The sequence below is a fragment of the Takifugu flavidus genome, chromosome 21 (genome assembly GCF_003711565.1).
Source record: "Takifugu flavidus isolate HTHZ2018 chromosome 21, ASM371156v2, whole genome shotgun sequence".
Classification (NCBI taxonomy): Eukaryota; Metazoa; Chordata; class Actinopteri; order Tetraodontiformes; family Tetraodontidae; genus Takifugu; species Takifugu flavidus.
Window position 1 is genome coordinate 4,626,837 of NC_079540.1, and position 13,528 is coordinate 4,640,364.

Below are 13,528 nucleotides of genomic sequence, written 5' to 3' on the forward strand. Positions count from 1 at the left end.
TACCCATGTGACAAAACAATGTCCAACATCTTCTGGCAGCTGCTCATATTTTTCCAACTCTTTCAGGAAGATGCTACAGAGAGAAACATCAGGTCAGGATCAGGTTCTCCATCACCAGGTTCTCCATTATTCCTGACAGCTTCTTACTTGTGGTGGAATTCGTAGAGGTCCTGCATGTTTCCGAAGATGATGTGCTCCTTGTTGATGACCCCTGGTGGGATCTCCTCAACGCCGCTGGTCATCTCCCACAGATACGTCTGCACAGAGAGAAGTTGGCAAACCAAGGACTCATTAATGGGGGCTCTTTTCTTCCCTTTTTATCAAGTCACAACAACTCCCACACTTACATCCATGCACTCCCTCAGGTCTCGCACGTACGCCTTCTCTGTTTGAATCAGCTCTGCCATGATGAATCTGGAGACGCACACGGAACACAGGAAAATCAGACACACATCTATTGATTCTATACATCCTGGAACTACTCAAAGTTTAGAATTTTGAGTGACACGGAAGTGAAAGCATACTCTTTTCTGCGTGCCGACTTGCGCTTCTCTTCATTTAATTCATGAGCGGCGTCCCGTAGCTTGACCTCGGACCCTGGAGCTGTGGCAGGGATGATGTCCAGCTGGAGGTCTTTACTCTGCAACAGGAAAGTTTAAAACACTGACAAAGTGACCGAAAGCAAAGTGTATCCATCGTTTGGTTGGGCACTCACGGCCTTATTAGAGTCTGAGGAGATCCCCAAAGCCTTCTCCAGGCTGCAGCGGTACTTGTCCATGCGCAGCGAGAAGTCTCTGTAGCGTTTGTCTACCGCCGTCACCCACTTTTTGATCTCTCCGGCGTGACTGTGGCCTTTCTCGCAGAAGCCATCAGCAAGCTGGATTAGGAGCTTTACACGCTCTTTAGTTTGCTGAAGGAGAGAAGACAGTTGGATGCATGCAAACAGTACATTCATGTGTGTGTGTGTGTGTGTGTGTGTCAGAAACCAACCTTGGCTGTGATGTGGAAGTCCTCGTGCTCCTTGAGCAGCTCTTGGGTGTGGTGAATGCTGGAACCAGTGGAAGTGTGTGTGGACAGATAAAACTCCCCAGTGTCATGAATCCACTCCAGAGCCTGAAAACACACCAAAAAAGACAGGCAATCATCACATGTGACAACAGTGTTTGTGTTATTGTACATTCTACATAGTGAAGACCAGAATAAGCGTTTCAGAAAAGAAAGCTGGTGAATCTACCTGTTTGGCACTCCGTTCAAACACCACATACTGCTGACACTGGTCCAGGCGGCGTTTCCTCAACGTCCAGAAGTGGAGAACACGATTTTCTCTCTGGAGCAGCTCATTGAGGATGTCTAAATAAAACAAAAGGATATAAAGAAAGCGAAACTTCACCACATATATTGTTTATTTTTAACTCATTCTGGTGACGTATTTTAGCAGTGATCAACCAAACACATCTGGTCTAAATCGTACACGCCTTCTACAAGCTCTCACAATCTGTTCGACCAGCTGATATCTTGCATGCTAGTTTTAGTCGTTGTGGTTTGGTTACTATTTAATTTATATTTAGACACTCACTTTTAACCTGTTGTTCTGGTGCTTTGACGTGGCTCAGCATTCCAGGCATGTTGACGCTGTTCCTGTGCATGTACTTGAGGAAGACGTCAGCATTTCTCCTGGCCAGAGTGCACGCCTGAAGGGAATACACACAGGTCAGGAAGACCCTGAAAGTTTCCACATTTTTGTCTTGACCATGTCGACATTATGATTATATACCTTTAGGAAGGCTTCCTTCTGCTCCAGGTGTTTACTGATCATGGGGGACACGTGGTCTGTTTCACAGTTGGGTCCCAGTTTGTCAGCTCCACCGCACCAGTCCTCTTCTCTTTTATACTCCTGTTCCAGGCTCTCCAGCACACTGCAGACCTGTGAGCATGGACACACTCATCACCTGTGCTGAGCTTTATAAAGACGCAACAGAGTCAACGCTACGGTTTCTTTTACCTGCTCGGAGGTCTTGTAGAAGGCCACTGATGCGTTGACCAGCTTGAGCCGGTCCTCCATTTTCAGCATGAGCTGCTGCCAGTGAGAGGCCACGTTTTCTGCACACTCTCTGATGAGGTCCATGTCGTAGTGGTTGGCCTGCAACAGAGCCTCTGCCTTCTGCTGGACCTGCAGGGCACTCTGGTGGGTTTTCTGCCAAGAGGTGAGCCGAATGACAACAATGGACAGTGAGTAAAATGCAAATTTAAAGTCCTGGCAGGTAAAGGGAACTAAAAGTCACCTCAATGGCATGTTGGAACTGCTCGTGTTCTCTCTGCAGCTGTTCGGCTTCCTGTAAGGAGCTGGCTGTTATTAAACCAGCGTTTAGCATCGATTCACCATTACGAATCCAACCCAGAACCTAGGAAAGTCAAAATTACACAAAATGAATGATTGCAAAAAGACAAATTACAGCTTTATTCCATTGCCTGCAGGTGGCGCCTTTTCTAAAACTGTGTAACTCACCTGCTTGACTTCTGCCTGCAGGTGTCTCAGCTGGACGCACTGCTCCAGGTGCCTGCGGTGCTGCTCGGCTGCCAGGTCCAGTTCTTGCTGCTTCTCATGGAGAAACTCCAGCAAGTCCTGCACCCTTGTTGCCATGTCAACATCCCGGTCACACAGCAGCTCTACGCCTGGAGGCAAAACACACATTAGCTTCAGATAAACATGTCAGGCTGCGTGAACAGCTGATGCAGTTCAGTCTGGCAAGGCTAGAAAATCATTTTAAAATCTTCTTTTTAAAATCACATCTGTGGAGATTTTCATGTTTCATTGCAAAATGATGCAACTGCTCTACGTGCAGTTATGAGAGCACCTATTAGCGTGTGAGATCACAGGTGAGTTATTATGGTAAGTGAGTGGGTGCCTCTTATTTCAAACACTGACCGTTCTGACCCACGACACCTACACAGCATCAATCATCAGCCAAAACAGACAGAAATCTGCCCAGCAACAGTAAACATGAACTGCAAACTTTTTAAAATGCATCGAATTGGCGCTAGTGTCAACATTAGGAAATGACAAATCAGAAAAGCAAGTGAACTCACCTGAGGCTTGGACTTCATTGACATACTGCAGCAGCTCCTGTCCCTGGTGGATCACGTCGAAGGTGAGGTTATTCATGGTCAGGGCCTTATCGGCGTGGTGTTGCAGCCTCTGCTCTGCCAACGTCAGGTCCTCCGTGTCAAATTCGTTCATCTGTCCAGTCAGCTCCTCATTCCAAGACTCCAGGTCAGAGATGATCTGAGCCAGGAAGACGGAAGATTTCAGACTTTGATTTTTACAATCCCGCACAAAGTCTAGAACACAAGCAGACTCACATCGATAGCATCCCTCTCAAAGATACGGAGCTGCAGGAACAGCTCGAGTTTGATCTTCCTCTCCTGGAAAAGTTCTTCCATCTGAGCCTGGGCCTCGTCCAGCTGCTGCAGGACACTCTCGATGTGGTTGATGGAACTGTTGTGGGGGGTCTTGTTGCTGGAGATGGCCGAGTCCCTGAAACACACGCTCAGAACTTTCACCCAAAGACAAGCAAACCTAAAAGCCACAATCATCTGAAGCATCAGGGCCATCGCTAAAAATTGGGCCTCTTTGGAGGCTGAAATAAAGTTCTACTTCTTCAATTACAGTCACGGCCATCTGCAGCTCCACCTCTCTCACACATTTGCTAAAGGTGAGTTCCAGCTTTCTCTCAGGGTGGGGGAGAGCTCTTTAAATGTCTGAATAATTGTGTTGCAGACTTATGTAAGAATTCACTGCGGAGTAAAAGGACCAGAGAGAAAAGGATGGAGAGAACAAAGGAGGTGGAGGAAGATGAACCAGAACATTCTCTGTATGAAAATAAAGTCAGAGAATGATGATCAGCTGCATCCATCGCCAAGATCCTTCCTCATAATGCATTTTCTTTAGCCATTTTACAATGATATACAAATGTGTTGAAATTATTTTGCTAAGATTTTAACTTCTTTAACAGGAACAGGTGACATTAGTTTACCAGCTCTCGTGGTATCGTCAAGCTGCAGCTTGCAGCGATAATACAGGAAGTGGAAAATTGAGGTCACCTAGGTTTATTTTAGTTTACTTTCCTTATCACGTGTAATAATCTTAACAGGTCTCTCTTGTTTCAACAATGGTTGTTTCTGTAGATCCCTACCTGAGCTGCTGGATGAGATCCTCGCCCTCCTTGATCACATTGACGGTGACCTGCAGGGTGGTCTGCTGCTGCTGGCCGAAGCGCTTGATGAGGTCCTGCACGGCTTCCACCGACTCAGCGTAGACATCATCCAGCAGCTCCTTCTGCAGCTCCTCCAGCCATGTCCACAGCTACATCAGGACAATTCAGACATACAAGGGTGTTTATTACAAGAATGAAAGCAGATTAATGATGACGACGGTGCATAAAAAATACACACAAATTAAAGCATGTCCTTGATTCCTCCAGTAACTTTCCATCCTGCTAATCTCTAAACCACCACTGTCATCCTCAGTCACCGCGCCTACCTCTTTCACATGTGTGTGGAAGGCGACAGACATGTCCAGCAGGACTTTGCGCTGCTCCACACGACGAACAAAATCTTGGATTCTGTCTTCAAGCTGGTGGGCGGCCTGGTAGATCTCCTCTGGGTCGCACTCTCCCGTTTGAGCCAGCTGCTCAGCCGCCTCCAGCAGCTTGTCTGCATTGGTGTAAGTGTTCTGCGCGAGTAGAAAGAAGGGTCAAACCAGGAAGAATTCTGAACAAGAGCGGAAAATGACAGACGATAAACTCAAGGCTTTGACGCTGATAAGAAGCAGCGATAATGCACTGAGATGACTGTTAGTGAGCAATGAAAGAGGAAGCAAGATAGGGTGGAGGAGAAAGCTCTAAACATGGCCCAAACATGAAAAATCAAAGGTCAATTAGCGTTAGCAGCAACAAAGATTGATAAACAAGCTTAATTATGTTAGATAAAGTTAGCTGCCGTTTTTCTTTCCTAAAAGGTCAAAGTGACCAAAGAAAATGACTTGGATAAATAATAGAGGACAATAAAAATGATTGCACTCATTCGCCTACTATACTAGTAACAAAAGGCTACCTGTGCCACTTCCTCAAAATCTTCGTGGCGTTTCTGTAGTGCACGGGCTCGGTGGAGAGACTTCCCCACACCTGTGTGTTTGCTCAGAAAAGCCTCGCCGTGGTTTTCAATCCAGTCCAGCACCTGAGAACAGAGACCGCAAATCCTCAGTCAGGCAGACGTTAGGGGATCAGCCTGCCACAAGGGGGCACTGTGAGGTGGCTGATGGGCCGTGTACTCGGAAGGCCGCAACCGAAAATTCAATGGAAGAAATTCAATGGAAAATGAGGAATATTATTGGAAGCCTTGCACCGAGCATTTCCCTTTCACAGTCTGTGCCCTCATGCTCTGTGTCCTTCGAGGACTTAATGGCTGAGCCTCATCTGCACAACCAATGACCCACTTCGGTTGCCATGGCAACAGTTGCCATGCCAACCCATTCAGCAGCATTCATTTTATTTGGAGAGCGGTATACCGGTATTAAATGCCTTATTTTAAACCTTCATTCTGATTAAAAAAAACAAAACAACAACAAGAAAACACACACACTTAAAACGTTTCTTTCCACTGGAAGACGTGATGAGCGTAGATGTGAGGCCTCAGCATCTAGCCCAAAACCATTTTGATAGGAAACATGGCTGCTGTTGGGACCAAACCCCACTATTAAGAGCGCATTTATTCTAACCAGTGAGGTACCCTGTTATTTTTAAATTACAGTCCAACCATCTCACTTCAAACTGAAAAAAGGTTGTTTTTTTTAAACATGAAATTTGTTATGAAGGCGAATAAACCTGCACAAAAACAGACACACAGGTTTTGGTCTCGATACCTGTTGAACATCTTGCTGAAAGACACAGAGCTGAAGGCGCTGGTGCAGGCGCACTTTCCGGTGCTGCCAGATGTTTTCCAGCTGTCTCTGGTGATGCAGCACCTCGTGGATGATATCCAGGACGTGGTGCACCGCCTTGGAGTAATTCGCCGATGCCGTCAGTGACTCTGCGCTGCCTGGGGTCAAAGGTCGCTGCAATTTGTCCAAGAGCGCTTTACCATCTTGGCTCACCTGGAAAACAAATAAGCATTCGTCATTTTAAAAATGTAAATCTCACTTTACCGCGAAGGGGGATGGGCTTGATTTGCATTTCAGTCAGAAGATGAAATAAAATCCTCCTACAAATAATGCAGAGGAAACAGAAGTGGGAGGTGAGTTTATGAGCTCAACGATGCAAACAGTGACGCCTCAAATGCATCCAGACTTTATGCTACGTTAAATTAAAACAATCCATCTACTGGTCCTATGATGCTCATTTTATTTCTGCTTTCAGATTACAATATATGAAGTCAAGGCGTGGCGTTACCTCAGAGTAGGTCGCCGTGATGTGCTCATACAAGCCCTGGTGGTGATGGATGCCATCCTCAAGGTCCTGTAGCTCCGAGGGCAGATCCACCTCGCCGCATGCTTTACACCACGAGTCCACGTTGCTCATGTACTGCAGGGGAGAGTCATGTACTGACATTTACATGGCGCGCAACGAGGATATAAGACTTTTTCACGAGGCACAGCACGAGGCAGCGCTGCTACAGTGCATCCATGTGTGCCCTACAGATGTCACATGCTAGTCAGAGGGCACAACTGCTCCAGGAGCACCTGCTTAAAAATGCAAAGCTTTTTCTGTTGTTATGAGCCCTTGAATCCTTTTGGATTCTTATCTACAGCTGAGCCTGCAGTTAATTGGCCTGTAGTGACTTCCAGAATCCAATTGTTCCTCCATTTGGGATCAGAATAATCCAGCTAACCTCTCAGGGGGGAAAATTTCTAATGCTATTTCAGCTCACAAACATAAATGTCAAAGTTCCAGGTTTCCCAGCCGGGAATCTCCTTGTGTTGTTACGGGCTATAAATCATTCCACAGTGGCTACACTAACGAGCCCAGACAGAAAGAAGGGCAAATCATAAATACTTTACTTTCTGCATTGTGCATGTAAATCTATGGTAATGTGATGCGTATTTTAGGCTTTATGGGTTTAACGAAGTCTAATGAGCATTTATCGACTCAGAATTTGTGTTCATTTGTTGTTTGCTTCCATTTAAAATGAAAAGGTCGACACTTCAGCTGCTTTCAAAAGAACACTGAGGCGAAACTTACAGTAGCGTTACGTAATGTGTTCAATAAGCATTGCCAAGATGCACATTTACCATTATTAACAATTCAGATTCATCAGTCTGGCCAACTTTAAATGGAAGATATTGCTGAAAAAACGCATAAATTAGAGATATTCCTTTTTGATCAAGTTTAAAAAGCCAACAGCATAAAAAGAGGCTTTTGAAATAATAACAGGCATAAAATTGATGGATATATTTTTCACTATCATGGGACAATTTTATAATTCAAACAAATAATCAATTATTTCTAAAATTACTCAGCAGAAACCAACAGTTATTAGTATGTTCCTAAAGGTCTGTCCTTAATAATTTCTCCTCTCACCTGGTCGCATTTCTGGTGAAAACTGGCAGACATCTCCAACAGGGTGCTGCGCTCGTCCAACGCTGCAGCAAAGGCTTTCCACTCCTTCTCCAGCTGGCCTGAGATCTGCTTGATCTGCTGGGAGGCGTAGTGACCCGACTCCAGCAGCCGGTTGCCCACCGACATGATGCGGTTGATGTTCACGTACACGTTCTGCAGGGCGAGAACAGAATAAGTGTGTGGATAAAGTAGGCACCAAATGAGATGAAGGGAGTTGATGAAACTGGAGGAGAATTAAGAGTTGAGGAATAAGAGACGATATCGATATGTAGCATGACTCCTCTGGAGGCTGTTGACCGCATTATCACCCTCTCTATAGTTTCATAATGGTTACATAAGGCCATCTGAGAATGAATAAAATGATCCAATACCTGCTTACAGCCCTGCAAAGATGCACAACATGTCCAAGTAATCTTCAAACCACTCCAACGTTATGCTAGCAGTTGACACTAACTGCAGAAGCTATAGGAAGATACACCAACGATACTCCGAGTGGGTGGAAGAGCTTTCCCCCCTCCGCTGAGAGCCTTACCATGCAGTTCATGGCAAAGTGGTTGTGCTGGGTTTGCAGCTCCATGGCGTGGGGGTGGTTGTTGCCAATTTCTGTGTAGCCTGCCAGGAACAAACCCTTGTTGTGCATGATCCAGTCAAACATCTGAAGCACAGGGAATGACAGAACAGCCACCGTCAGCCAGCCCGCACACAAAAACAAGCTCTGGGTTCATTGTTAACACTGAAAGAGGAGTCAGTCGCTGGGGGTAGACCTGAATGTGTCAGTGCAGCAGTGTGTGGGGGGGGCAGCTGTCATGGTTTCAGGACACAATACAGAAGAGCGGACTGCCTCGGTTCAAGAGTGTCCTCTCAGGCTCTAGGAGAGAACAACTTGTGGCCTATGGTGTCCTAGCAACAAGCTCCGACCACTGCAGCATTTCCAAGACTGCAGCTCTCGCTCTCTGCTGCAACTGTTGTTTAATTCGATTCACTCATACTTGGAAAGAGTCCCTACCTGTCTCTTTCTATCTGTCAGTGAGGCCGTCAACACCTGAGCTGTCAGGTTGGCCTCCTGCCTCCATGAGCTGTTCTCCATTTCCTATTTGCTAGTGAAGAGTAAGGCCATTTAAATTCAGCTACGACTTAGTTGCGAAATAAAGTTTAAGCTGTTGTTTAGAGCCAGGAATCCATGAGCTGGAGGCAGCATAAATCAATCGCATTGTGTGAGTGTAATTAAGTTTTTATTTGTATTGGCAGTTTTGGACCCTGCGGCGATCATTAACAGTGGATATGGATTCCCGTTATGTCACCTTTCCCGCCATCAACACCAAATGCATTCGGCCACAGACCTTTTCAGCGTCCTGTTCAAACAAGCGGAGCTGGAAGCACTGGTCCAGCTGTAGCTTGCGGACATGCCAGGCCTGGTGGAGGTGCTGCCGTGTGGAGTGCAGCTTGTCCAGCAGCTGGGTGATCCGTGGCACCAGGCCCTGGGTGTCTGCGTTACACATCCCCCCGCTGCTGCTGCTGCTGCCACTGCCGCCGCTGCTGCCTCCGCCATTGCGGTTGGAAAAGGACTCGTTGCTTTGTATCCGTTGTAGCAACCTGAAGGTGTAACAAACGGAACACGTGGTCCTCAGATTCCGTCATTTTTGTTGTGAACATCTGTTTGCCTTGGGAGTGCCCTGTGTCTGCTCACCTCTGTCCCTCGGTGTCCAGTTCCTCAATTGGGGCTTTTATGACCTTCTTCTTGAGTGTGGCGTGTTCTTCAATCATCCGCCTGGCTCCATCTAGATCCTGTGGAAAGTCCTTCCTAGAGACAGTTTCCTGCATCTCCTCTAGTCGGGTCAACATCTGTGTGGCGTGACCGGAAAACTCCTCAAACGCCACACGTACCTTTATTTTAAAAAAAGAGAGAGATGGTGATGACCACTTTGTTTAACGTCAACAGAAGTGGGGGTCTTACCTCTATCCACTCTTCATGGTTGTAGTCTAGGCTGCCGTCAAAGTCTGCCGTCAGCTGGGAGGGGTCGACGACCTTTGTCAGGCCCTCTAGTGACACCATGGTGGTCTACCAAGCAAAAGTGGAGCAAAAGCAGTGGAAAGAAAAAGAGGGATTGAACAGGCTTTAGAGGGATTTGGATTAAATTCCGTCAATTAAGTGCGAAATACTTTTAATCTCTACTCGCCTTTGACTTCACTTGTTAGAGCAAATCCTTATATTTGACGGTACGAATGTGATTTTTAGCACAAGACATTTAATTAATCGCTTAATACATCAGTAACTCGATGTAAGCTCATTTTATCCTATTCAAAAGTGTCCCTTTAGCTTGGCTGTAGAAATTCCACTACTCATTTACACACTAAAAATCCCCCAGAATTACAGTAGCCTTACACACACGCGCATGCACACACATTTCTTTTTCATTCCTTGAGAACTGCTTATTACAATATCATTTTCAAATACACAGCAAGGAAAAGCCTCCTTTTTGTTTTAGTGCATGTGTGTTTCTGCTGAGCCACCCCCACGCAACACCCCCACACACATGGCCTAAGATGGATGAGGACAGAACGATAGCAAGATTCTGTGTGGGAAAAAAAAAGAGGCAGAAACACCATCGACCTCCGTTAGAAATGCAATAGAGCTGGTAAACTTAAAGACAAACGGTGGGTAGGTGGTGATTAATGTCCTCCACGCACCCACAGGAAAACTTGTGCATAACAGAAATGCATACATCCGTGCATTATAGACCCCATAGCATCTCCGATCATTGCACATGTGACCCGCCAGCACGTCACTGCAAAAACTTGACCCGAGGCACCGGTCTATTCTACTTCCCAACCAATCGATATGCTGTTATCAGAAGACAGTGCACTCGCACACAGCTAATCATTGGAAACAAACCGCATAGAACATGAACAATACGGCATGTTTAAAGTTTTATTATTGAGGATTGACGCTGAATAGCATTGCACAAAAGCTGCAGGGTCAGCAGATGATGCTTCTCCCCTGCTGGTCGACAGTTAGCTGGTGGTCTGAGCACCGCGAGCAGAGCAGGATAATGAAACATGCTTGCGACAAGCAGCTCCTTAGTACATGTTCGGTGACGATAAATTCAATGATTGCATCTCCCCCCCAACATTTCATACCCACGCTGCATCAAAATGGAATTTAGAAAAAGCCCTTTTTATCTGTGCTCTCCAAATCTGTTACAACACACAGCGGCTAGGTCTCAGTAAGAAGAGCATTACATAATAATATTAGTGTGGTGGTAACAAGTATGCAGGACGGCAGCCTCAGATCAAAATTGCATTTACTTCTCATCCTAAAAACGCTCAATTCATTGTATAGATTTGGTGTTTCCTACCTCAAATTCAAACTTGGAGCTGCCGAAGTTGGTCCTCTGCTTCTGCCAAAAGTTGTCAGGTTTAATAATGAGGGCGACGTGGATACAGGATGGAAACGACTCCTGCAGGATCTTCAAAAGAGGTTTGATGCTGTCCCACTTGGAGCCGCGCATATCCACGATGACGGTGAAGCCATGTTTACACACCTCCTCGCTGGGATGGATGGGGGTCAGCGTGAGTAGGACGAATTAAAAGATGAGGGGAGGGAGGGCGAGAGAGGAGAGCGGGTATAATTGGGAGAGAAAGAGGGAGACGGCAGGCGTGGGAAAGGATGAGAGGGATGGAGAGAAGAGAAAGAGCACACGCGATGGTTCAAAAGAGGAAAGGAAAATGACGCATTTTCTATACTGTGAGAAATCTGTGCGGCCAGCACACGCACCCACCCCCGCAAACCAACACCCACACAGAAACCTGCGACGAATGAGTCAGAAACGAATGCATAATTACACAAACACAATTCAGGACATTTGTGTATCAGCAACCTTATCAGCCACGGATGCTCGCTCGGCTCCCACACACATGAAATCTACCTCCGTTCATTTAGATTTAAATTTAGAAAACATGCTGCCTTTCCCTTTTTTCCCCCTAACTGCTGTGAATAACAGCGCAGCATCTGTTTAAAAAAAAAATCCCTCTGGAACAGCCTGTCAAAATAGAACATCTCAGCTAGAACATGTCTAACTTACCAGAGGATACAGAGAAGCAAAGCAACAAAAAGTTGTGAAAATGTGACATTTTTAACTCGATCTTATCAGCGTTGACCTGGATGGAGGCGAGCAAAGATGGAGGGAATGAATCAGCAGAAGTAAGATGGACAGAAAGACAGATGTTTTACCTTCCAGACGGGGAGCTGCTCGTCCACACGGCTGCTGCTGCACTGCCTCGGCTACTGCGACAATTTGTTTTGCTTTCACACACAGGCGCTCACACCTCCTCACACATGCGCTCTCCGTATCTGCCAGTTTTAATCCTCCCCCCTTCTGTCCGCTGATCCCTCCCTCCCTCCTTTCATCATCTGTTGTCTGCTATACATCCCTCTCTTAGATCAGGCTTTCCCCTCTCTGCCTCAGCGTCTCCTCACGTCTCTCGAATTGATTTTTTAAGGCAGCGGCGAACTAACCGCTCCTGAATTATTCCGCGTCACGTGTGCGTCTCGACTCCCTCACGTGTCTCCTCGCCGAGTCCGCTGCTCACTCTGGCTGTTTGTTTTCAAGAGCTGATTCTCCCCTCTCGTTGGGGATAACGCTAAGCAAAGATGCACGGCACAGAAAAACAGAGCAAAGGTGATGAAAGTGCAACCTGGGGATGCCAGCCAGGTAGGCGATCAGCCTCCTCAGGTCGTCCGATCGTATCCTGTCATGGTTGCTGCGTGATGGGAACGTTAACACCGGACCGCCGCGTCGGTCTCTGCCACCTGAGGCAACACACAACAGTCACATTAGCACGGGTAATTTCATACATGGTTTACTGTAACATCAATAGTATTCTGCTTTCAGAGAGAGTGGCTCTGGTCACGTGGGAGCACGACGCTGCTCGCAGCTGACAAGTGAGCGAATTCAGGCGGGTTGCGCTTTGCCTGTAGGATCGACCCGGGCTGCTCAAACGCTCACGTGGCAGGCAGACAAACATGAGTGGGGACGAACATGGCCGACTTACTAAGGGAGCAGATTGGGATAATAGGCTTAGCTCGTTTAGCCTGGTTTTTGCCAGCGGTCCCTCCTCGACCCCCACCCTCATTTCAAAGCCAATTACGCCACAAGTGAGCTCTGCGGGACGCAGGAGCGGAGAGTAAGGCAACCTCCGGGCAACGACTCACTGTGTCACTGTGTTCTGACTCATCCTCCTCAGTGTGTTTCAGCCTGCGACCCCTGGTCGCATGACTAGAGACGAGGCGGGCTAACACGCGCTCGACACATAAACATAAACACATAAAGGAACAAGGAAACTGTTGGCGAGAAATCAGTCCCGTTTGAGTTATGTGTCCTAAACAAACAGGCCAACAAGTCGACTGCAGAGCTTTGAAAACAGCATCACAGGTTAGATCATCTCAGCGGGCAGTTTTTTTTGTTGTTTTTTTTACATAGGGAGCTCCACACGTTCTGCAAGAGAAACGGGTCTGAACTTCACTCAACAGCTGTTGTCGGTAGCAACTAACCAATCGGTGTCTGTCTACGTGTGTGTTAATGAATGTGTGTGTGAAGAAAGGACAAAGGTTAAGTGTAGGGGCCTCGGTCTAAGGCAGAGAACAGAGAGAGAGAGAGCACCATAGTGGGCAATTAACCTCCTGAGAGAGGCCATCTGACCTCAATGACCTCAATTTAACACAGTACTAGAGCAGGATAAACACAAACTTACCTGACAAAAAGGCAACTTTTTCTTTTAGGATGGGAAGCACTTCCATCGCTCTCATCTCCTCATTTCTCCTGAAACCTGGATGGAGTAAGAGAGAAGAATGGAAGACTGAGTAAGGGAGGACTGTGTAGGGGAAAAGAAGCAGGTGTGGACCACAAAGAGCCAAA

The 13,528-nt window shown here is 46.7% G+C and overlaps 1 protein-coding gene across 6 annotated transcripts in view; it reads right to left on the reverse strand.

The window, feature by feature from the left end:
- The window catches only part of trioa (trio Rho guanine nucleotide exchange factor a), a 39,489-nt gene that overhangs the window by 13,231 nt on the left and 12,730 nt on the right, over positions 1 to 13,528 (reverse strand). For all 6 annotated transcript variants that reach the window (XM_057021398.1, XM_057021396.1, XM_057021395.1 and 3 more), the window contains exons 3-29: positions 13,365 to 13,439; positions 12,309 to 12,423; positions 10,970 to 11,162; positions 9,568 to 9,672; positions 9,301 to 9,497; positions 8,954 to 9,206; positions 8,146 to 8,268; positions 7,575 to 7,766; positions 6,447 to 6,578; positions 5,921 to 6,151; positions 5,113 to 5,235; positions 4,541 to 4,732; positions 4,194 to 4,363; positions 3,361 to 3,535; positions 3,088 to 3,283; positions 2,507 to 2,673; positions 2,283 to 2,402; positions 2,003 to 2,194; positions 1,775 to 1,924; positions 1,577 to 1,691; positions 1,235 to 1,350; positions 991 to 1,113; positions 716 to 910; positions 525 to 640; positions 348 to 414; positions 148 to 257; positions 4 to 73 (exon numbers count right to left, since the gene is read on the reverse strand). In XM_057021398.1, coding sequence (XP_056877378.1) covers positions 4 to 73; positions 148 to 257; positions 348 to 414; positions 525 to 640; positions 716 to 910; positions 991 to 1,113; positions 1,235 to 1,350; positions 1,577 to 1,691; positions 1,775 to 1,924; positions 2,003 to 2,194; positions 2,283 to 2,402; positions 2,507 to 2,673; positions 3,088 to 3,283; positions 3,361 to 3,535; positions 4,194 to 4,363; positions 4,541 to 4,732; positions 5,113 to 5,235; positions 5,921 to 6,151; positions 6,447 to 6,578; positions 7,575 to 7,766; positions 8,146 to 8,268; positions 8,954 to 9,206; positions 9,301 to 9,497; positions 9,568 to 9,672; positions 10,970 to 11,162; positions 12,309 to 12,423; positions 13,365 to 13,439 — 4,013 coding nt within the window. The remainder of the gene's footprint in view (positions 1 to 3; positions 74 to 147; positions 258 to 347; positions 415 to 524; positions 641 to 715; positions 911 to 990; positions 1,114 to 1,234; positions 1,351 to 1,576; positions 1,692 to 1,774; positions 1,925 to 2,002; positions 2,195 to 2,282; positions 2,403 to 2,506; positions 2,674 to 3,087; positions 3,284 to 3,360; positions 3,536 to 4,193; positions 4,364 to 4,540; positions 4,733 to 5,112; positions 5,236 to 5,920; positions 6,152 to 6,446; positions 6,579 to 7,574; positions 7,767 to 8,145; positions 8,269 to 8,953; positions 9,207 to 9,300; positions 9,498 to 9,567; positions 9,673 to 10,969; positions 11,163 to 12,308; positions 12,424 to 13,364; positions 13,440 to 13,528) is intronic.